Genomic DNA, 24,022 nt, shown 5'->3' with positions numbered 1-24,022 from the left:
TTGGCCACCGAATTTCCACGGGTATTCTCCGTACGGGAAAGTGTGGAACCGTATTTGTATCGCTCGGGCTAATCATTGTATAAGGTCCTGTTGCACTTCTCTCTAAGGCCTCGAAGGTTAAACTTTTCAAAGATATGTCCCCTTAAACTTCTCTGATTAAGGGATTTAATCACCTATTTCTGGTAGAAGAAGAGGAAGCGAGCAACTCCTGCACTTCTCTGTATATCTTGATTACAGAATGTTAACTATGGGCAGGAATGTCCATGAGCTAAGCTGAACAAGCTTGGACAAATTTGCTTTTACATCATATCCATTTTGACCGAGCTTTGTTTAAAAAGAAAAAAAAAAAAGAAGTCTGAATATTCACCTAGCTGAGTTCTATATTGTCCTTGTTTAATGAAATTTTATTTCTTATTGCTGAGAACTCGACTAAAAAATTTCTTGTGTTCTTATTTTCATTCTCTTCCTTCTGATGGCTCCTAACCAGGTAGCAGAAATGTTGATGATAATGCAAGAAGACTGTCTTCAAGAGAATTTTGAGTGAATTGAAAAGTTAAGGAAATCGAGTCCTGTAACTACTGTTTCTGAAAGCATATGGGTAATCTTTTAGTTGCCCTTCTTAGATGACAAACGTCTTCTTTCTAGCTCAGTTATTCAGACAAAGAAGAACCGTTTTAAGTGCTCAGTTAATTCACCCATTCCTTCCTACCTCAGTTAATCAGTCCACCAAGAATTTAAATGCTCAGTAAATTATGCATCAGGTCATTGATGAAAACTCTGCCGAGAATTCAGCTACCTGGTTTTAGATGATTTTAGATGAACCAGAGATGAAGGGACTGGAGGATGCAGATGAAACGAAAAGAAAAAAAGAGAGGAGAAAACAGAATATTTTTTAAATTTTCATAATAAATTTATCCGTTATTTTCAAACAATTTAAAATTAATTATATAATTATCAGAGAATTAAGAGTAATTAACACCGGAAATTGGAATTATATGGATAAGTATCGACTTGAATAGCTTGTCCGAGCAGATCGGTCCATCCGTCCCTCTTAATTAGAAGTGTATCGAAAACATGACGATATTGTCCTTTGCCTCCTGCTGAATTCAAAATCAGTATGATGGTAATTTAGTCATTTCACAAATGCACATTTCCGAGACATGTAAAGGGCCACTTCGTAATTTCCTTCGACGGCGAAAGCCCTAACTCCCAGCCGGTCCAATTCGATGCCACGTGGACGACCTAAGAGATATACTCGAAACTCCCATACGGTGACGTGGACATAAACCGCCTATAAAAGATCTCTCCCTCGCCCTCAATTGTCTCTTCCTATTCCTCTCTTTTTCTTCCCATTTCTCGCTTCCGCCATCGACAAGCTAGAGTGAGACAGAGCGCTAGAGAGAGAGAGAGAGAGAGAAACCAGGAATCTAGGGCTTCAGAGGCGCTTTTGGTCTTTCCTTCTGTGTCTTGGCTCGAGATCCGGGCCAAGACTCGGTTCGTCTGAAAAGGAAACTTCACCGTCTCCGTCCGTAATGGCGTATTGAACGTTGATAAGTTTGGAATCCGGGAGTTTCTGTGACTTTGTATGATATAAGTCTCTGAAGGTAAATTTTCCGTCATCGTGTTTGTGTTTTACTGGTTTGTCAATGCGAAGGGGGGGGGGACTGAGGGAGGTGTGCTGTGTTGTCGATTTGTGGTGTTTATTAGGTGTGGAACCGAATGGCATCGAACGAGGGGTTCTTGACTGAGGACCAGAGAGAATTGTTGAAGATAGCGTCTCAGAATGCTGATGTTCTGTCTTCGTCACCGAAATCGCCGACCTCGTTACTTCCGGAGCATCAGATAAAGGTTTCCACCGGAGGGAAAGCTCCCACGGTTGGTTTTGCTGTGAGGCACGTGCGCAGATCGCACTCTGGAAAGCTCATTCGTGTCAAGAAGGGTTAGTCTGTCGTTCTTTCATTTTTTTGTTTCTTTTCTTTATTCTTGAAGTATCTTTTCCGGACTAGTGTTATTTCTGCTGGTAGGGGGCGGGGGGCGGGGCGACGTTTATATAATTAGAGCGTTATGTTGTCCATTATCTACTGTATGTTACTATTTCCGAAGTTTGCGGTGAATTACGAATTGCTGCTTTGCTGGCTATCTGAAGGATGCAACCATATGCCTTTTCATAATTTTTGGTCTGCGTGCTGATGTATCACCTCTTTCTTAACTTCAATGTTTGGATATAAATTTACGAATCATCCTTTTCTAAATAATGCACTGTCCATAAAAGCATTGCTAGAAGAGCAGTTCAAGTTACTTTTTTGGTAACCTGCTGATTTAAATTCTTTGAGTCTATTTCTTAAATCACATCTTTTGTGCCGGATCATCTATGATTTATGTTAAGTCTAGTGCTTTTAGGATCCAGTTGGTATCTTTGAGGTGAATGGTTAAAATGCTTGTAGTTGTTCTCTATGCGCTTCTCTTTCTTTCTGCAGGAGGATTTGGTTACCGTCAAGGATGTTTCGATTATTCTCTCTAGGTAGATTTGTGTTCTCTTCGGGTCTCTAGGATGTATGGTGAAGTAGTTGCTTCTATTGAATAACTAAACACTTCTTCAAAAAAAAAAAAAAATTGAACCACTAAACACACCATATTTGGGTGTAGGATTTTGCAGTTGATTGGAGCTATCTATTGTAGTTTAAAGCAATCCATCTTGGCCACTATTTGTTAGCATTTTATTAGATGATTAGTTGCCCGTGCAAACTTTATTGTTTTCCTCCAAATATTGGAGTTGGATGCCTTTAGTGGGGACCGTTTTGTTCTTGGATTCCTCTGAGGGGTTTGGGAAGGTCAGTGTCACTGTTCCAATGTTGTAATGGTCATAAACTAAACTAAAGCCAAGAGCTAAAGATACGCAATCATAACAGATACAGGAGCCAAAACATCTTTCTGAAAGATAAAAAAATCAGGCCACTATTACACCCGATGTTGGTGCACTTAATAAAGAATTCTGATGTTATAAAGGTCTTTAGTTGTCATTCTGGAGCAATTACTAAAAGGATTATTTTGTAAAATAGTTCTAACGGGAGGATAAAAAAGAGAATCAACTAAATGGCTTTAAAAAGGAAATTTTAAGCCACTATCGAGCAGGTGAGAGGTTTCCACAGTGAGGTAGTGCTTGGAAACTCTGCTCCTAGCAAGGAGTCAGCTAGGCAATTGACACTTCTAGGGTGTACTTGGAATTACTTTCTTTTTAATACATATTTTTTCTTATAGACGACTAGCAAAGTTCAAAAAGAATATAAATAACTTAGTTATTAAAGTAGAATAAAAAAGATGATTGCCAATAGATGGTTGCTTTGACATGGGGTACTTTGTGTCAAACATAACCTAAAAGACCGGTCTGTTAAATGTGGAAAGCCAAGTATCTAACCCAGGTGGACCAGGGGTGGACCGGAACGACCTAGCTCTGACACTTTGGGTAGGGCTAGGGTTATACATCAGCATTCTCTCTGAATTATCAGTTTCATGATCAATTAATTAAGATTTTTTTTCTTTGATTTATAGACGTATGCATGTGCTCATATGCTGAAAGTAACCTGACACCAGTGAACAAACCAAAGACTTTCTATCAAGAAACTAGATGGCCACCATAAGTTCTTTATTTATTTTTCACAGTACTAGATCAAAAGGCTTTCCTAATTTTTGCTTATGTGCCTTTTTTTGTGTAACTTATAAGTTTTTATTTTTTCTTTCATGATTTCCTGAGCTATTGAGTATATAATTGATGTTTTAGTTTCAAAAAGAAAAAGATGAGTCGAAGGCCAGCATTGTTTTCAGTCATGTCATCACATGATTGCAATGAGTATTTTTTTTCCGAGCTAGAAGAGGATATACAGGATGTATGTAATCATTTAATGAAATTAATTTGGCAAATTAGATCATCATCTGTGCCTTCTAGAAAAAAAAAGACATGATCATCCGGTCAATCATTGGTACTGCCCTCATTGAGCATTTTGTTCTGCGAATGTGAACCAAATATCAAATGTATGACACAATAGCATTGCGATGCGATTGATTAAATAGGTTAGTTTGCTTAGTTACTTTAATTGATAGATTGAGTTGCTCCATAACATACCAAAAAATTTGTGGTTTGGAACCAAACAAGTTTAGTTCAAGATTTATCATATGGTTTATTGCCAAAATCTGTTGTCAACAATTTCTTGTAGAATAACATTGAAAAAACAATTTTTTAGGAAAAGCGTTGGAATGCACCATAAGTTCGTAGTGCCGTTGAAGTTGTTATTGTTTTTCCTATGTGCAATTTTCCTACTGATAGTAATGATTCTGAACAATGGTTTCAATTTTTATTCCTTGGTTATAGTTTGGTTCTTTTTAATATCGATATGCACTTTGTAATTAATGAAGATGGTGCGGGTGGAAAGGGCACGTGGGGGAAGCTACTCGATACTGATGATGGCTCGCACGTTGATCGAAACGATCCAAATTATGACAGTGGTGAGGTAATCTTCAGGTTCTGCTCTTATTAGAGACAAGTTTTTTGGGTTTGTAGAAAGCGGTTAGGTGCCTCTAATGATCTTTTTAATAAGACAAGGCATGGTACTTCTTGTTAGTAGGGTATAACAATGGTGAGTTTCTGTTATTTTAATTCCAGGAACCGTATCAGCTAGTAGGTGCTACTATAACTACCCTTTTTGACGATTTTAAGAAGGCTGTCATCCCTATAATAGAAGAATATTTCAACACTGGGGAGGTGGAAGTGGCTGCTTCAGACCTCAGGGATCTCGGATCTTATGAGTATCATCACTATTTTGTTAAAAGACTTGTCTCCATGGCTATGGATAGGCATGACAAAGAGAAGGAAATGGCATCAGTTCTTTTTTCAGCCCTCTATGCAGATGTGATCAGTTCAGACCAAATTAGCCAGGGATTTATCATGCTTCTTGAGTCTGTCGATGACCTGGCCCTAGACATTCTTGATGCAGTTGATGTGCTGGCCCTCTTCATTGCACGTGCGGTGGTTGATGACATACTCCCTCCTGCTTTCCTCACTAGAGCTATGAAGAAATTTCCTGAATCTTCCAAGGCCTTCCAGGTTGTCCAAACAGCTGAAAAGAGCTACCTTTCTGCTCCACATCATGCTGAACTCGTTGAGCGAAGGTGGGGTGGAACTACTCATGTCACTGTTGAAGAGGTAAAAAAAAAGATTGCCGATTTGTTGAGAGAGTATACTGAAAGTGGAGATACAGCTGAAGCTTGTAGGTGCATTAGAGAACTTGGTGTTTCCTTTTTCCACCATGAGGTTGTGAAGCGAGCCCTAATTGTTGCTATGGAGATCCGACCTGCGGAACCTCTTGTGTTGAAACTACTGAAAGAAGCTGCTGATGAAGGCCTTATAAGTTCTAGTCAGATGGCGAAGGGCTTCTGCAGATTGGCTGAGAGTCTTGATGATCTCTCTCTAGATATCCCAACAGCAAAATCCATTTTTGAGGAAATGGTCCCAGTAGCCATAGCGAAGGGTTGGCTGGATGCATCATTTTTGAAATCCTCAGAAGGGGAGTCAAGGGAAGTAGATAATGAAAAAGTGAGGAGGTACAAGGAGGAAATAGTGACCATAATCCATGAGTACTTCCTTTCAGATGACATTCCAGAACTCATCCGCAGCCTTGAAGATCTGGCTGCTTCAGAATTCAACCCAATATTTCTAAAGAAGTTGATCACCTTAGCAATGGACAGGAAGAACAGAGAGAAAGAAATGGCTTCGGTCTTGCTTTCTTCCCTTCATACGGAGATTTTCACGACAGAAGACATTGTTAATGGATTTGTTATGCTATTGGAATCTGCTGAGGATACTGCATTGGACATTCTGGATGCATCAAATGAGTTGGCTCTCTTTCTTGCACGAGCTGTGATTGATGATATCTTGGTCCCCCTAAATCTGGAGGAAATCAGCAGTAAGCTTCCTGCGAATTGTACTGGAACTGAAACAGCCCACATGGCTAGATCTCTCCTTTCTGCTCGCCATGCTGGTGAGCGGATCCTTCGATGCTGGGGTGGTGGGACTGGATGGGCTGTGGAAGATGCAAAGGACAAGATAACAAAGCTTCTAGAGGAATACGAAACGGGTGGGGTGGTTGGTGAGGCTTGCCAGTGCATCCGGGATCTTGGAATGCCCTTCTTTAATCATGAAGTGGTGAAGAAAGCACTAGTCATGGCTATGGAGAAGAAGAATGACCACATGTTAGATCTTCTTCAAGAGTGTTTTGGTGAAGGTCTTATTACGATTAATCAAATGACCAAGGGTTTTGCAAGGATTAGAGATGGGCTTGATGATTTGGCCCTTGATATCCCCGATGCAGAGGACAAGTTCAGTTTCTATGTTGAACACGCAAAGAAGAATGGGTGGCTGCTACCTTCGTTTGCAACAGGTGCTGGAGCTACTTCTCCGGCTGTAGCCGTCACAGAGAATCTGGCTTGAAAGGAAAACTGGAAGGGCATACCTCTTGCTTCGTAAAATGTTTATTGGTAAATTTGACCTCATCTGTACTGTAATCTAGGGTTTGTATACTTGAGAGGTTCGGTCACGAAAAAGGGGGGGATTTTTTAATCCCCGTGTAAAAAGATCGCCTCAGTGTTGGATTTGTTTTGTAGGATTATTGGCCTTTTAGTTAGATCAAGGGTGGGGGGAGGAAGAAGGGAGTAGATGATACGAGGACGACCAAATTTGATTAGTTGTACTTTTTTGTTTTTTAAAACTAGATTCCTTCTTTTACATGGAGATTTTAGGTACTTCTTACACGTATTTATTCTTCTTCGCTTTTTTAGTGTTGATAGCGTGCTTGCTGGTTACATCCTTATTGTGTTCAGTTGTCAACGGGTGCTCCTATTGCTCTACAAATGAAGAGATGATGCCAGGACGTTTTTGGCAGATGGGCAGCCTGTAACATTTTGCTACGATGAGAAGGTAACAATCTTCACTGCCCCGACTCCGGTGGATATTTCATGTGGAAGAAAAAAATATTATTATTATTATCAGAACATTGTGTTGGCTAAGGTAATTCGCAGTGGTGACACTAGAATGCTCCATTGATCGGTCCAAAACTGAAGAGTCGGTCATGAGTCAGAGTAAGTTATAAGGATTGATGAAGCAGAGAACATCAACTGATGCCTCAAAAGCCTTCGAGAGTGTACAGAAAAGTCAAATGAACGGAACTAGTTTTAGAGTATATGATGCGCAATCGTAGGGATAAAGATTTTAATTTGCAGCAGCAATGACAGTTGAGAGGAGCTATTCCCACGTAATCAACATATAATTACTTGTGGGAGAAAAATTAAGAGTGGTTAATAATGCACAGAAAATTGCAGCATGTAAATCTTCATCCATTATGACAAATATTTGAGAACTCTAGCTTTAGATGAAAAATGGAAGTTTGAAATTATCAAGTAGAAAGATGATCTAGATTCGAGTGATACAGTCTTCCCTGTTCTGGAGGATAACAAGAGAATCCGATGGATATTTGCAGCGTGTAAATATTACATAAAAGAAATTTCTGGAGGAGGTAGCAACCCAGTCAAAACCCATCTTACACATAATCATGCATGATCTCAGTCTCAAGCTCAAAAAATTCATACACACAGAGAGAATTTGATTTAACATCAGTCCATCCAAGGCTTACTGGGACCTCATCCTGTTGAGCTGATTCAAAGCTGGTTGAAGAATATTGTAAAGCACCCAGAGCACAGCCGGGGTAATCACAAACAACAGAAGCAATCCCCTGCTGTCGTTCGACGAGGCCTCGGCGATGGCCGCCACTTCTCCGGCGGAAGCACTTGATGAGGAGGCAGCCCACGCTCCGAGGCCAAGGCCAAGTCCCACAATCACCCCGTTGGAGCTCCTCATTTTGTTCAGCTGGTTGAGTGCGGGCTGAAGAATGTTGTAGAGCACCCAGAGAATGGCCGGGACGATGGGAATCAAGAGGGCCAGCCCACGGTTGTCGCCATCGGCGGCGAGGTCAGCTATTTGCTGCACCGCCATGGCGGATTCACAACAGCTCAGGGAGGAGAAGATGGCGCCGGCCAGGGCGGTGCCGAGGAGAGACGAGGGGTTGGAGTTGTTGTTCAGTTTGGAGATCGACAGACCCTTGGGTAGGTTCTGTAGCGAGAGAAGCGAAATGGGTTTTAGCGTCGGCTTGGATTGGTTGGGGACGGCAGGCGTTTTCGTGCTCAAACACTTGGCGTTGAGCATGGCCATGGTGGCTATTGTTGCTGCCATTGCTGTGCAGAGTCTAATGTAGATCGACTGCAAACTGCTTTCACCAGAGAAGAAAGAGCACTCTTGAGAGGATGCAGAGGAAAGGGCGATTTGCTATGCAAAATGTGGATGTGGAGACCATGAGAATGAGATCCAATAAGATTGTGCAAAGAAGATTTTCTTCTTATCCACAGAGTGAATGGGATGATTTGGGCCTCAAATTCCATACCCATTTCCTCTGATTTGGGATGATTCTCTTATCATATATTTCCTTGAACAGCCTAATATTACTCGTTGATCATGATTCAAGTACTCTGTTAGCCCACTGTGTCATTGTTTTATTAGAAGCATATGGATGAATTTTCCTATGAATAACATTATTGTCATACATTTTTTCAAAAAAACGCCTAGGCCTAATCAAGCCGTTAATTCTGTTCAATCAGTTTCGGGTTTAGGATTTAGGGTTTAGAAAATATTATTATGACATCATTTCTATGTAACCTGCAGTTAAACCAAGTTAAACTAGTTCAAAACCATTTTAAGTTGATGCCCAAATTATTGGTAGGTTTTGTGAATCATCTTAAATTTTGGAGGTACCCATAAGATATATAAAAATGTTACATCTTAAAACCACCAACCTGACAACGGTTAGCCAATACACCCAATAGACTGATCTGTTAGGTGTGAAAAGTTACCGCCTACAAGAGTGGACAAAACCACTTTGACACCCACCCCACCTATTCTTGACCGCCTCTCACGGGATTCGAACGCGGGACATGGCGTGCCCAACTCTGATACCATGACAGCGGCTAGCCAATACAACCCAACAGACCTATTTTTTAGGTACAGAAATTTACCGCCTACAAGAGTGGACGGAACCACTCTGACACAACCCTCATTCTAAATCATGATCCATTAGCCATTGAAATGTGACAAATGACATAAGTTTCTTATGACTGAGAAAAGGGGTAGAAAATCTCTTAACCATGTATTTCATCGATATATTACTCTCATTTAAGTAGTAGGATTAGGGTTTATGGTTTAAGGCTTGGAAGTGCATGAGCAATATACATTAATGCAATTTACACAAAGCCACTCATAAGCACATAAATAAATTGAAAATTTTATTTTGGAAGGGGGCATTTTTTATCTTATTATTGTTTTAAGTTAAAGTTCATTGACTAAATTTAATGACAAGGCTTTACTCCTAGCAAAACATACACTTGTAGCATATTGTGACATATTTTCTTTGTACCAAAATAATTCATGCTTTACTTCTCGCTACCGCAATACCAATAAAATATTTGAGAGGTCCCAAGTGTTTCATTTGAAAATAATTTGCAAGTTGTTCCTTGACTTCTTTGATACCCCTTGCATCGCATCCTAACAACACTAAGTTATCCCACATACACAATTTACACCACAACTCCAAAACGCCTTTTGAAAACAAATAATGAGTGGTCAAACAACTTTCGGTAAAACCTAAGGATATATTCACTTTGTTGAACTTATCATACTACATTTCGGGGCTCTACTTGAGGCCATAAATGGGCTTGTTCAACCTGTACACTTTCTTGATTTCCCTTGAGTAGCATACTTAGAAGGTCGCTCAATGTATGCCTCTTCTTCCAAATTCCAGTAAAATAAGGTATTTTTCATGTCTAGTTGAAACAAGAGCTAGCCTCTGATAATAACAATAAAAATGAAAAATACAAATAGACGTCAACAAATTACAGACAAAAACATCTCAAATACATTTGTACTATATATTTGAGTATACCCCTTAACTACAAGTCTAGTTTTATACCTTTTTATGACCTACCTACTTTGTAATTTATAGTGTAGACCCAACGACAATCCACAATGAACGTAGCTCTTATCACTTCTATCATCAACATATCCTCTATCGTGGCAAAAGTATCTCAACCTCATCCTCTACTACCCCATCCCATGACCACGGGGTGCCTCTTTGCCCTTAATTATCCTTATTGCGTTGTAGATCTACAACTATCTCGACTTGAACAATTTTGTTAAAAGCTTTCTTATGAAGGTATATCATCAACAACGAGAAATGAAGATTACGTCATATTCAAGGCTTAACCTATCAAGAAACTTAGCCACATGAATCTGATTGAATTGCTTATGAAGCTCCTCATCCATAGTGAAAGGATGGTATAGCGCTAATATCATAGAGGTTACAATTCTTTAATAAATTACTTTCCTGATCATAGTTTGACTTTGTAATCAGAATTCTATGTTGTTCAAAAGCTATGTCATAATTTGGTCATCTTAGCTTCTCACTCATCATTCATGGAATTAAGAGGGTCCTCCCATTTGTCCAAGTTTGAACAAACTTATACAAATCAACTTAGACTAAGTCCACACACCAACTAACACATAAACACAACAATTTGCCTACACATGTAGATGGGACCCATATAGGATAGAACTAGGGCATCTGAACTTCAAATTGGACCCATTTACTGAGAACAAAAACATTATGAAATACATATTTGTGGGTTTCTTCAAAGGAAAAAATAGCATAACAAATACGTGTTTGTACTTAATGGTGCTTTCAGTTGTATGATAATACTGTATCTATATTTCCACCATTTTCCCTCACAAACCTCACAGGAATATATTTTCTCCCCATTTTTGTCTCTCACATGATTGATAAACTGTCTAAGATATATTAAATATATGTATTTTAGTACTTAAAATGTCTTACATAGAATCCCTAGCCCAAATTTCGATCAACATGCCAAAAATAAGAATTTGATTATTATTATTTTCTTTTCTAGGGGTTTCAAATAGGCCCTTAATTTTTACTAAATTTGAAGAAAGACAAATATATGTAATTTTGTTTATGTTCAGGGGTATGGAAGCAATATGCATTATTCCAGGGTTACACATGTAATTAAATCCTAAACAGCTACCTACTAAGAAAAAGTAGTTGACCTATAAGACGTCTTTTGCAACATACTAATCACGTTTCATAAACCTTTAACTTATGCACACAATGCTCATTTTAGCCCCGTCCATGTTAAACCTCTGTCAGGGCGGCGTCACAGCCATCTGAAGTCCCTCGCAGTGATCCAGGCAAAATTTCTCTCTTCCACCTCCTAAAAAATCTAGAACATGTCTGCGTTCCTCTCCATTCGTCCACAAACCCTAACTCCTTCTCCTTTCACGGATCGAACGAGAGCGTTGAATCCGTTCAGGAGGAAACGTCAAGACCTGTTTCGCAGCAATCTCCGAATCGGGGACCTGGCGGTTGTTAAGTTTGGATTCAGGCAGGGCTTCCCCGAGACGGAATTAGCTCAGGGGGTGGTGAAGGAGATGCTAGACAGAGCTGAGAGTTTTATTTATACTATTGCTGATGCTGCTGTTTCTGCCGATTCAACGAATGTGTCGAAACAGAGCAGTGATTGGCTTTCGGGAATTACGAATTATCTCGAGACTGTCTTGAAGGTGAGCTGAATTGCTTTACTTGTGTATCACTACCCCCCCTTTTTTTACGTAAGAATCTCTGTGTCTTCTTTGTTAAGTTACGTCTTTTACTTCCCGTGTCTTCAGGTAGCCCGCACTGTACTACATGTATGTTGTGGTTTCTGTTTATCATATTTTACTTTTAGAGCTTCTGTGCTCCAGTTGGAGTTGGTGGAAATAGGTAGCAAATTATAAGGTGTTAATGTACTCAAGTCGTTTCGGTGTAGTTGTTAAGTCATCCTGGAAGTTGTTGACGGTAGTGAACCCTTTCATTGGAGTTTTCTATCAGTTAGCTCTACCAAAGTAGCACTTGTAAAATCCAACAGTTTATTTTCTTTAACATGATAAAACCCAGTTGTAATGATATTTGTTGCAGTTGGTACAAATACAGAGAGCTAATCCATGTTGCATGTGTGGAAGATCAAAACTGTAGTACTGCCTGTATAGGATGTTGAACGACTGAAACTTCAGCGACTTTAGTTTTTAAAGAAAGTAAATAAAAGCAGCATTCAGTTTTAGTGTAGATATCGATTATTCCATGCCTGTTTTTATTTTTTTATGAAATTCTGCATCCATGCTTAACCTCCCCATTTTCTCGATGTTTATAATGTTTGAAGACAAACTTGAATTTGTTTTCAGATTTTGAAGGATGGACTTTCAGCACTGCATGTCCCTTATTCTTATGGTTTTGCAATCATTCTTCTCACTATCATTGTTAAGGCTGTCACATTTCCTTTGTCAAAGAAGCAGGTCTGTTTATAGAATTTAGAGCATTTTTTTATAAATTCTTTTTTCAGTTTATCTGAGATTCTATTTCTTGAGGTACAAGAATTCGTCATTTGGCATAACTCTGAATTGATTATTCTAATTTAAGGGCCATTTTGTGCTTTGATCTAAATGAAATGTGAAATTTTGAGCAGTAGGTGCATGTTGGATTAAACAGAGAACTTCTGCCTCAAGTTAAATTTCCTTGCACCAGGATGTGTTTTCAGATCCAAGCTCAAAATTCAAATTGTGTGGTATCTTTATTTCCAAAAATACCTCTTCCAAAGGTGAAGTTTCCAGGAAAAAATCTTATCCAGTTAAAGGTGCCGAATGAGCATAGGAATGAAACTCATAGCATATGTTGAGTTTTTGTTGATGCTGTTGAAACAAATTCAGTGGTGGTGTACAGTTTGATATAAAGATTCTTACCTTCATCAATGGAGGCTCCAGAGCATCATATAAAATTCTTCTCTCCTTCTCTCTTTAGAATTTTAGTTGAGCTGCTATCAACTAGTTAGGAAGTACTAGGTGTGCGAACATGACATGATTCTTGTTGACTTGCTAGTATAGTTTGCAGTACATTATTAGTCTTGCACTTAGAAATCATGCTTCAGCTATCTGTAGCTTGTTAAGTTGGTAGAGAAAAAAAAAAGATCTGGAAGATCTAGAAGACTCATATGTCACATTTGATAGGTTTTATAGGTATGGGGATGTCCCATAATTTCTGTCTTAGAAAATTCAGATTTCTATGCTGCTGGCTGGGAGAAGCCGCAGAAAGTTGTCAGTGAGGACATCTTTATTATGTTGCTCCCATTATAATATTTGAAATTCGCTTCTGAATCATAGGTTATGAATGCTATGCCCAGGTTGAAAGTACATTGGCAATGCGGTCTTTGCAGCCTCAGATACAAGCTATCAATAAACGCTATGCTGGGGATCAGGTTGTTGAAGTTTTTCAGTTGAGGATGAGATAATTTTCCTTATGAGTAGCTGATCATATTTGCTTTCCTTTGCAGGAGAGGATACAGCTTGAAACTGCTCGTTTATATAAATTAGCAGGAGTAAATCCAGTGGCAGGTTATTTTTCTATAATTAAGCTTTTAATGGATTGCTGATATCATGATCTTTTTTCCTGGCACATGATGTGTTTATAAAGTACTTCTCTTGTGTATGTCAATATGTTGCATTGAGTGTAAACATCTGTTTGAAGTTGGACGGCTTCAAGAACTGCTCTGATATTAAAAGTAAAGCGCAACTCACTCTAACCATGTGTAATAGAAGCTAATTATTCCCGTTTGGTTTTAAAAACTAATGGATGTCAGATTCTTGACCTTAATCCAACCTGATAACTGGGCTAGACAACAAGTCTGATATCTGGAGTCTAGGACCAGGTGCAAATTGCAATCCTGTATGGTCATAGCTGTTCAATTGCTTCCTGTGGAGGTCTAGTGCATGTTTTATGTGCATGAGTTTATAGAAATCATTAATGGGTATATGTTGAATCTGCAGCACAAATTTTAGCTTTATCATGTCATTCATACATAGAGAATCATCAATAACGATGTCAAAGAACTTAAAAAGAAATAAAGTTATAGAAGCTTCCATTCACTGGAGTTGCGAAGGATCAGTACTTTAGTAATTAGACACTTATTAGGTTTTTAAAGTTGATCTAATAACTAAACCCACTTTAAGAAATTTGTCAAGCTTGGGATGGTACAAGAAAAGATTTTTCTGGTTTTGAGAGTGCCCACATTCGTTAAAATTGGGAACTGGTCACTTGTCTCTCTGCCCCACTACACCCACAGGTTATGGTTTGGCAACCCCTTCTGATGGGGCACAAAAAATTAAATTTTGACAGTTGTTCTCTAGGGCAAACTGGGCTGGATTTTGGCAGCCTCCTATGTCACAAACAAGGGAGGCCCTCAGTACCTGGTCTGGCCCTCTGGGAGTTGCCGATTCTATTGACAGTGAAGCCAACACCTTGCTGCATGGCCTCTGCATTGCCACCAGAAATTGCCCCTACCCTCTCATCGTTGAAGGCGACCCATTCTCTACTGTAGGCTGGGGAAGAAAGACCTCTTCCCCCCCCTTGCCAACTTCTTGGCATCTTTGAGGAGATTGTCGATATTTTCTTCTCCCTTGACATCTGTTGGAGCCACGTCTCCCAAACATGTTTGTCAATGCATTGGCTAAGGAGGGAGTCCACCTCCATGACATTATGTGTTTTTGGAATTCCTTTAATGTATTTATGTGGTATCCATAGCTTCATACTTGTACTTTTCTCTTTCCCCATCTTAATGAAATTCCCCAAAGTTTAAAAGAAAATTTATTAAGCTGATCAAATGTGTCAAAATAAGATACTCTACCGGATTAAGGTAAATCAGCAAATTCTGGTCAAAATTAATTTGCAGGGTTTGATGTATTGATACCAAGGATCAGGCATATATGGGCCAATATATAGTATGTTACCCTTCCCAAAATCTGATATGCATGGTGTCATACACTATATGTATCAGCTATATGGCTAGCCATTAAGTTGAAGCCAGTATCCTGATGTAAGAAGGAAACTTAATGTACTTTTTCAGTTGTAAATGCCCATCACCATTTCTGTTTATCTCTGTTTCTTGAATTTTAGTGCTTTGCTGCTTGGTGAACCTGTTTTTTATGTGCTTTTGTTTGTTGTATTAGGATGCTTGCCAACCCTTGTTACGATACCGGTTTGGATTGGACTTTACAGGGCTCTTTCAAATGTGGCAAATGAGGTAGCTTCTTATTTACATATATTCGATCAGTTGTGTTTTGAGTATGATTTGTATGTGTTTTCTTTTGGTCCAACTTTTAGAAACTTCTCTGTATCTTTGATATCTAATCGTAGTTTCACTTTCGATTTCAAGGGACTTCTTACAGAAGGTTTTTTCTGGATACCCTCTTTGTCTGGTCCAACAACAATTGCAGCTCAGCAAAGTGGCAGTCGAACTTCTTGGCTCTTTCCTTTTGTAGTAAGTAATGGTATTCACTCTTGTTCAACAAGAATATGAGTTTTTTTATTTTCTTTTCTTTTCTTTTTTTTTCTTGAGGGTGTGCAAGGTAAGTATGAGTGGAAAAGATCACATAGGACACATGTAACAGATTACTCAACAGCGTCTGATAATTGTTTAGTTCACTCTTTATTTATCATCCAGTTTTTGTGATTCAAAAGAATAAGGATGCTTTTACTGATTGATTGCAAATTTGTGATAATAAACTCTCCTTATGACTACCTATATGAATAGTATATGTTGGTTCTCCAAGTGACTGGTTCATTTTTCTTTCCGTTGGCAATTATGTCTAGATTAGTGTTAGCAGATGTATTTGACTCTTATGTTTCAGAATATTCTCATGCTGAGAATACTGCTATAGACCAGATGGACTGGTACTGTTCCTTTTCCTAAATTCTAAATACTGATATCTATTTTCTTTCATGTTGTTTCAGGATGGTCATCCACCCTTAGGTTGGTCAGACACTTTGGCGTATCTTGTCTTACCTGTCCTCTTGATTGTGTCACAGTACATATCTATTCAAATTATGCAGGGCTCACAGGTTCGATGCTCCTCTGTTCTGGATTAGTTAGTCCATTAACTTTTGAATGTCTATCGTGATCATGTCTGGTGAATTGATGCTTCTTGGCTTGCTTTGATGCAGTTGGACAAGTATCATTGAGCATTTGTTTGAGTGTGAATTTATTGATACATGCTATGATTTGTATTTCACAACTCTAGTTAATACTCCACCCTTTACATTTCAGTTGACATTTGCTTTTCTTTATAATGACTGGAAGTCCTTATGTGCAAATAAAGAAGAATATAGAGATTAAGGAGGCAATTAGGTGGAATTGCCTGTTGTAGTTCATTTTTTCCATAACAGAATATAAGCACTGAACTTTCTTTGCAGTCTGAATGTGGTTGCGGTTTCCTGTTAATGTTGCTGAAGTTAAAGTGACTGATTCTTGCAATACTTTCAACTTTTTGCTTCGTAGAGGGCTGAGTTTATTCCGGCTTAAGATGTTCTCTGTTTTCAGCCTTAACATAGAAAAATCTTTATCTTTGACAAATATATGAACCAAATATTCATTACTCAGCCAAGTTGACCATAAATTTATCGTTGTTCTCTTAAGATTATTATTATTATTATTATTATTATTATTTATTGAATTTATGGAAAATAGAAATACTTCATTAACTTGATTGTAATCAGAGTACATGAACCTCTATTTATAATAGAGGAAAGTAGTAGAGTCCAATTATAATTAAACTACCTTTGTCCCAAGTACACCCAAACTCTAACACTTAAAGATAAGTTCTAGCATAATTAAATAACTCAACATAAATAGAAAACTAGCATAACTAAAACACCTTTAAACTGAAACTCTTCTGTGAGACCTACTTCTATAATAATTGTGGCTCTATAAGACTTCTTATTGTGAGAGTCATGTAAGACTCTTCCATATTTGCTCTTCAACACTCCCCCTCAAGGTGGAGTTTATAACTTCAGCTTGTAATGAAAAGGATTCTTGGTCTTCAATTTTCTTTTGCTGAAAAAAATTTCTGACAAATACAATTTTTCATAGATGCAAAAACTTCGTCTTTTGTGTTCTCCCTTTCTCGAATATTTTGGTCACATAAAACTTACCATAACATATGGAATAAAATACCACTTTCTTGTACTTCTTCTTCTACTTCTTCCCCTCAAACTGGGAGGTAATGGCAGTGATTCCAGCTTAAACTAAATAACATAGATGTAGTAATAAAATCCTCCATCACGGTGTCCCAACCCGGGCACTAACTCTCAAAGGTAGAAATGGCTGATAAGTGGGTAATGCTTGTCATTCACAAGACGACGATAAAAGACTCACAAATATATATAAAAAGTCTCAATGGACTTAAAACACTCTATATATATATATTATTCGGATTTTTTAGTGCAACAGGATACCAACAATACCTTTGATTCATCCAATGTGAATATATCTTTAAATGTAGATCAGATTGACATGAAATTTTCTCCTTCTGAAACTAGACTTAAATACCTTTCATCCAAGTATAACTTCTCTTCATAAAATATACTTCTTTTGAGAAAAATAATCTGATAAATTTCGGTCTCTGTAATCTGGCCGAACTAAGTACTCTTTCTCCTTTTGCCAGCATAACCATTGACTCTTCCAAGATCAATATCTCCATATATAAAAATCAGATCGAGAATTGGTTGAATAGGTAAGAAAATCGACTTATAGATCTTTCTTTTGATATATAATTCTCCATATAAAGTCTCGTTCTTGATAACATAAAATAGTTTAGAAGTTGAAGCTTTCTATTGTTGCTCGAACCTCTTTTGCAATTTGACATTTGCTGTTTCAAATATTGATTTTTCTTTGTAGAAAACTTCGATTTCCAAAATTTGTTTTTCTTTGGAAAGTAGACTCGAATATCTTTCCTCCAATATATAATATCTAGTATGAAAAACTCAGTATAGAGGTGAAAACGCAAAGCAAACAATGAGTATAGGGACTGAAAAAAAAAAAAAATAGATACGGACCTAAACTACTAGAGATAATAGATAAAAAAAGGATCACATTATCTCTGTTGGTTGACCAAGTCAACTCATAGAACTTGCTCTGATACCATGTTGAATTTATGGAAAAGAGAAAAACTTCATTGACTGAATGTAATCAGAGTACATGAACCTTTATTTATAATAGAGAAAAGTAGTAGAGTCCAATTACACTTAAACTACCCTTGTTCTAATTACACCCGAACTCTAATACTTAATGATAAATCCTAGCATAGTTAAATAACTCAACATAAATAGAAGACTAGCATAACTAAAACACCTTTAAACTGAAACTTTTTTGTGAGACCGACCTCCTTCTATAATAATTGTGGTTCTGTAAGACTTCTTATTGTGAGAGTCATGTAAGACTCTTCCATATTTGCTCTTCAACATTATTATTATTATTATTTATGTTTATATTTACTCAATTCAATGCCCTGTTGTCTCTTTTTCTTAGTTAAGTTATTAGTGTTCTACCTTAAAAAAAAAAAAAACTAGTAGATTTTGTTAATTGTTTGAAACTTTATGCAAATATCTCCTGCCACTTGTAAACCATGTTGTGTTCTTTATGGTCATAGACTTCTTGATACATGTACCTATACTGGTTCCCAAGCTGCTGCATCAGCAGGTGAACTTTTTGGTGTAGGTTGTTGAGATAATTTTTCCAAAAAAAAAGTTGATTTTGGAGTCTCATACCCAGTAAATCCAAACAGAAAGTCTGCTATCCTAAACGTTCAGTTGTGTGCCACGTAACTGTGTATCCAGATGCATAGAATGGATCATGGAATGCACAACCTTTTGGCACTCATGTAGTACTTTTTTTTTTTTTTGAGAGAGAAAGTATTGTTTATCTTTGTACTTTGTACTGCAGTTCATTTATCAGCTAGAGATTGAGATTTTTCTAATATGTTTTCTTGTTACTACCTCACTTTCATTAAGAATCACGATACTTATCTTGTTTTGTGTGGGATTTTTCAGAGTAAAGACTCAAAACAGAATAGTGCTTTAACTAATTTTTTGCCCTTGATGATTGGCTATTTCGCTCTTTCAGTACCATCTGGGCTTAGTCTGTACTGGTGAGTGTGCATTATCCTCCTTGTTCTTATTTCTTGAACTTTCTTATAGGCCCGAAGATGAGTACTTTTGATTATCACGGAATAGACATAAATTTATAATTATAAAAAGGAGTATTTTTTAATGGAAATTTGAGTATAACGGTTAACGGATGTGCAAGCGCGTACATATTGTTCTTTTGCCCTTCTTTTGGCTTCCTAACATATTCAAGTGAGTGACATTTGGATTGGGCCCATCAAACATTGGTAGCAAAACTTACAGCTGTGTATGGTCTTCTCTTTGACCATAACCCTGGAACTTCTCTTTTTGTAATTACAATCAGATATCTACTTAATTTTTTCTTCTTAAAATCTAATTGAGATTCCCCACCAGTATGCCCATTGGGCCCCAGTGCACACACCCATTATGGTTAAAGTACTTTTATTTTATCTTTCTGATTTTACTGGATTTGATCAGATAGTGATTTTATCTATTTTTAATTTTAATTTTAGTTATTAATAGGCTGTAATAGGATGTGGAAAGTAGTTTTGATAATGAATTTTTGAAATTTTTTTGTGTCGGGTCTCTCCTTCTCTCCTTCCCCTTCTTCTTCTCTCTTCTCTACTATTCTTCTTCTAATTTTTTCTTCTCAATTCTCCTATTTCTCGTTCCCAATTACTGATATCCGATATGATAATTAAAATCCACGCTTTGTTACGATTAAACCTGCATTAGTTTTGTATCAGAGCAAACAATTCCGTCGGTGTCAACCTTCTATAGAGCCAAACACTTGTCCCTTCCTGGTCCTCGTTCTATCTTCTTCTTTTGGCTCTATTTTGGAGCAGTCTCGCTACACGTTCCAAAATAATCGTTGTCGTTCAAGCTTAGTGCGCCCCCCCCCCCCCACACACACACACACACACTCATGCGTCAAAGCACTTCACTGAACAATCGTAGAAATCGTCGTCATCAACCTCCCGCTGGGGACGATCCCTCTGGCAGCTTTGGACGACTGATTGTTGGCTGCATCAGAGCCCGATCTGACGTTGTACAGCTGTTGCCATTGCCGTAGACCCTTCACTCTGTCACCGATCAACATTTCTGAACCATTCACCTGTCACCGACTAGACATTCAGACCTTTCCCTCATCGTCGCTCCTGCCCTCAAGGCGCCATCATTTACCGCCAATCCACTTGCGATGCCTTCCGTGGACTTTTCTCACCGGAGCCGAGCTCCCAATTTCATTTCCGCTCATTGTTGTCTTCATCACTGCCGAGATAATTGTCAGCACTTGATGACCACAAATGCAGATCCGATTGTCGTTGTCTTGGCCTGCGCCGAACTAAGTTCCCTTGCGAAACTGCCATCCATCGGGAGACTGAGTCCAGGGGGAGCAATCCCCCCCCTCAACGTGATTTCGCATGTGCAGAAAAACATAATTAAAAAAAAAAAAACTTCTCCCTCCATTTGCAAATGTTTGTTTGCAATCGAATAAATCTGACCCTGTTTGTTGAGGTATTATCCAAACTTCAATGGCTAACTTGACGGGATTGAGTTCTCCAACAGCAAGAGAATTGGTGGGGACGCCAGTATGCCCATTGGGCCCTAGTAGACCTACCAATTATGGTTAAAATTATTTTTATTTTATCTTTCCTGATTTTACTTGATTTGATCAAATAGTGATCTTATCTATTTTGAATTTTAGTTTCAGTTATTTATAGGCTGGATGTGGAAAGTAGCTTTGATAGTGAATTTTTCAAGTCTCTCTATCTCAGATCTCTCTCCTTCACCTTTCTTCTTTTTCTCTTCTCCCCCTTTTTCTTCTCTCTTCTCTATCCTTCTTCTTCTCAATTCTCCTATTTCTCGTTTCCAATTACTGATATCCGATACTATAATTAAAATCCATGCTTCGTTACAATTTTGTCCCGCATCACATACCCGTGTGCTATATTGGGGCTCAACTAGATCCAAATATTAGTACCATCACCATTCAATTCCAATATTTGAATCTAGAGGTGGTCCAGTTATAGATTACATCCAAATTTATACATGTATGAATTGTTTATCACTGTAGTCAGTGACTCTGCCCCTCTACTAGCACTGAATGCAGTATAAGTAAAGTTTTCAAGCATAATGGTTTTCCTATTAAATGGAGGTGGCATGACCCTGCAAGAGTGCATCCAATGCTGTTTGGCCACATTAGTTAGCATCATATCAGGAAACAACATTCAAAATTTTTATTTTCTTTTATAATTAACTTCACTGTAATTGCTATAAGAAGATAGAAAAACATTTTAATTTAGAATGTGCAAAAAATACATTAATGTGTTTCCTATATACCCTCGCAAATTAACTGGTGTACTGTGACCTTACTGGAATTCTGGTCCTGTGGGTGCCAGATTGAATTTAGTTGATTGATTAGATAAATAGTCATCGTTGAAATCATATTTAGCTTTTACTTAGTCTTTATATTCTTTTCTAGGTTGACAAATAATATTCTAAGTACAGCACAGCAAATCTGGCTACAAAAGTTAGGAGGTGCGAAAAATCCGGTGTTGCAATACTTGGATGAAAAAAATGCAGCAGAACAACCTGCAAAAGTTCAAAAATCTATGCCTGAAGCTGAATCTGGTAAGGAAAAGAGTAAACTGGGTGAAAAATCGGCTTCGGGGGAGCTTGAAAAAAATGCAGCAGAACAACTGGCTAAAGTCCAAAAATCTATGCCTGAAGCTGAATCTGTTAATGAAAAGAGTAAACTGGGTGAAAAATCGGCTTCAGGGGAGCTTCCTCGTGGTGAAAGGTTAATCTTTATGCCAAACCCATGTATGTTCATCTCTTCTGGGGAATAAAAATCTGAAAGCACTCTTTTTTCAGATTTAAACAGATAAAAGAGCAAGAGGCAAAGAGAAGGCAACACAAGGAAGAAGAAAAAAGAAGAGCAGAAATGACAGCCAGAAGTGCTAATCTAGTGGATGAGGGCAATCCCAAAGATTTGGGATCTTCTATGACCCAAGAAGAAACAACAAGACACTCTCTAGTCAATGGTGCTCATTTGGCACAGGACTCGGAGAAAGAAAAGGCTGACATATTACCAGATATCACAAATGATGGAGTTGGTTCTATGAATGGTATCGTAATGAATGAGGAGAAAAGTTCTTCTGAAAATCTCAAAACGGTAAAGACCTTTGGGTCTGCTTCTTACTAAACTCAAGTTGGACATTGGTAATTTCTCTTCTGCATTGTTGAGCTCTCATCCATAACTCTGTACTATCATTGCCATTTCAGGAAACCAAAGTGCAACATGTATCAGTTGATCCATCAGTCGACAGAGAAAGAAATAACGATACAAATAAGGATTAGACAACTAGAAATCCAAAAATTTCAAGCTTCACTACTTTAATCCCATTTATGGGACCATGGAAGTTCAGCCCAACTGTTACAAAATTATCAGATTGCTAAAGCACTTGGAAGATGTGTCCTTCACATACCTGGTAAGGTTTGGGGCGCATGAGTGTTGCAAATAGTGGATTAACATGGAGTTTGTTCCATGTTACAACATGCAACATGCTGAGGAAAGAGAGCTTAAAGCAGTTACTGTATTATTACAGTGAACATCATCTACCGATTAAGAAGTTCCATTTTGCATTGCTTGCCCGAGTTTTTTTATCTAATGCTTTTGCCTTCTGCTACTATCATTCTTCAAGTGGCATCTCTACCCTGCATTCATTCTTACAAACAGTATACATATTCCAGTACATAAGAGAATCTCCGATCACTGTAGTTTCCAAACGACGAAAGCTCCAGCGTCCACGGGCCCATTCCATAAACCGATCAATGTGGGCAAATTGCAGGCTGGCTCAAAAAGATGACCCAAATAAACGACCAACTTTCACAGCCAAACAAAACGATTGAATTGCAATTGTCTATCATATAAAAAATAGTGTCCCTAAAAACCATAACACTGCTTAAACCAATGAAATACTTGAAGACATTCCCCACAAATGAAGTAAGTTGTTGGGTTTCGTGCAAAGTTTTAAAGATAAGTTAAAAGTTAGAGGCAATGTTACAATCTCTAGTAAATTTCCCTACTCAGAATACAGGATCAAAGTTCACTCCCCTGTAGAGACAGCAATAATATCCTTTGGCAAATATATTTTTCCCTCTCCTGCTCTTGCCCTACGAATGCTGCAGGTTTCACAGACCCAAATGGAAGCATGTAATTCAGTTAAACACCTCCTTATTCAACTTAATTTGATCCAAGTGCCATATTGAGCATGCTAGTGCCACCCTAGATAAAGTTTATTAGGGTAGTTTCTAATTATATCGATGCTCACTAGAAGTTAGGAGAAGTCAATAAGAAAGGAAACCCTTTGGTTAGTAAATCTAGGAAAGCTCAGGAGTTATTGAGAATTTGAAAGCAAGTCCTAATCTTTTCTTTGGTGGGATTTAGGAGAAATAGAGGTCAGGGTAGAACATGAGGATCATTATGAACTTTACTCAATAAGAGGGTAAGAGATGTTATTCTTCAAGCATGTCATGTTATGTTTCTCCAAATAAATGAAAAGTTTCTTTGTGTTTCTATAGACAAGTGAGGTAGTTCTCACTCATTTTTCTTGTTGAATGTTAACTTAGATTGAACTTGTGTTTGTCCCCTCCAGCTCTCTGCTTTACTGTAACAGAGAGATTTGGGAGGGGCAATACCTATGGGAGCACCTATGCAGAAGGAAAAGATGAAGCAGGAGAATAGTGACACCACCTTTCAATGTTTTTGCACCACGAGGGTAGTGGCACTTCCATGCAGAAAAACCCGTTTCAATTGAAGGAGAGGAGGATTGGAGCTGCTCCTTCCAAACCCCTCCTTCAACAGAGAAGAG

At 38.1% G+C, this 24,022-nt stretch overlaps 3 protein-coding genes across 4 annotated transcripts; 2 read left to right on the top strand and 1 right to left on the bottom strand.

Moving 5' to 3' along the window:
- Positions 1–1,345: 1,345 nt before the first annotated feature.
- Positions 1,346–6,801, top strand: LOC137962929 (MA3 DOMAIN-CONTAINING TRANSLATION REGULATORY FACTOR 1-like). The gene is made up of 4 exons (XM_068810067.1): positions 1,346–1,604; positions 1,708–1,939; positions 4,411–4,505; positions 4,658–6,801. The coding sequence occupies exons 2-4, from the start codon at positions 1,720–1,722 to the stop codon at positions 6,479–6,481; spliced, it is 2,139 nt and encodes a 712-aa protein (XP_068666168.1). The 5' UTR covers positions 1,346–1,604; positions 1,708–1,719; the 3' UTR covers positions 6,482–6,801.
- Positions 6,802–7,362: 561 nt separating this feature from the next.
- Positions 7,363–8,403, bottom strand: LOC137963554 (photosystem II reaction center proteins PsbY, chloroplastic-like). Its single transcript, XM_068810676.1, has one exon. The coding sequence runs from the start codon at positions 8,273–8,275 to the stop codon at positions 7,676–7,678; it is 600 nt and encodes a 199-aa protein (XP_068666777.1). The 5' UTR covers positions 8,276–8,403; the 3' UTR covers positions 7,363–7,675.
- Positions 8,404–11,302: 2,899 nt separating this feature from the next.
- LOC137962331 (ALBINO3-like protein 1, chloroplastic) lies at positions 11,303–22,823 on the top strand. 2 transcript variants are annotated; one of them, XM_068809133.1, is made up of 11 exons: positions 11,303–11,725; positions 12,383–12,493; positions 13,375–13,449; positions 13,525–13,585; positions 15,197–15,270; positions 15,403–15,507; positions 15,981–16,088; positions 19,074–19,171; positions 21,631–21,948; positions 22,023–22,323; positions 22,434–22,823. In XM_068809133.1, the coding sequence occupies exons 1-11, from the start codon at positions 11,393–11,395 to the stop codon at positions 22,506–22,508; spliced, it is 1,659 nt and encodes a 552-aa protein (XP_068665234.1). In that variant the 5' UTR covers positions 11,303–11,392; the 3' UTR covers positions 22,509–22,823. The 2 variants fall into 2 exon arrangements, with proteins under 2 accessions (XP_068665234.1, XP_068665233.1); XM_068809132.1 differs by having other exon boundaries at positions 22,023–22,337.
- Positions 22,824–24,022: the final 1,199 nt, after the last annotated feature.

This window comes from Aristolochia californica, unplaced genomic scaffold, assembly GCF_029961685.1.
Source record: "Aristolochia californica isolate CCGP_79_NKW_82.1479 unplaced genomic scaffold, dmAriCali1.0.hap1 SCAF_4, whole genome shotgun sequence".
Lineage (NCBI taxonomy): Eukaryota > Viridiplantae > Streptophyta > Magnoliopsida > Piperales > Aristolochiaceae > Aristolochia > Aristolochia californica.
This window is presented reverse-complemented; position numbering and strand designations above follow the sequence as displayed.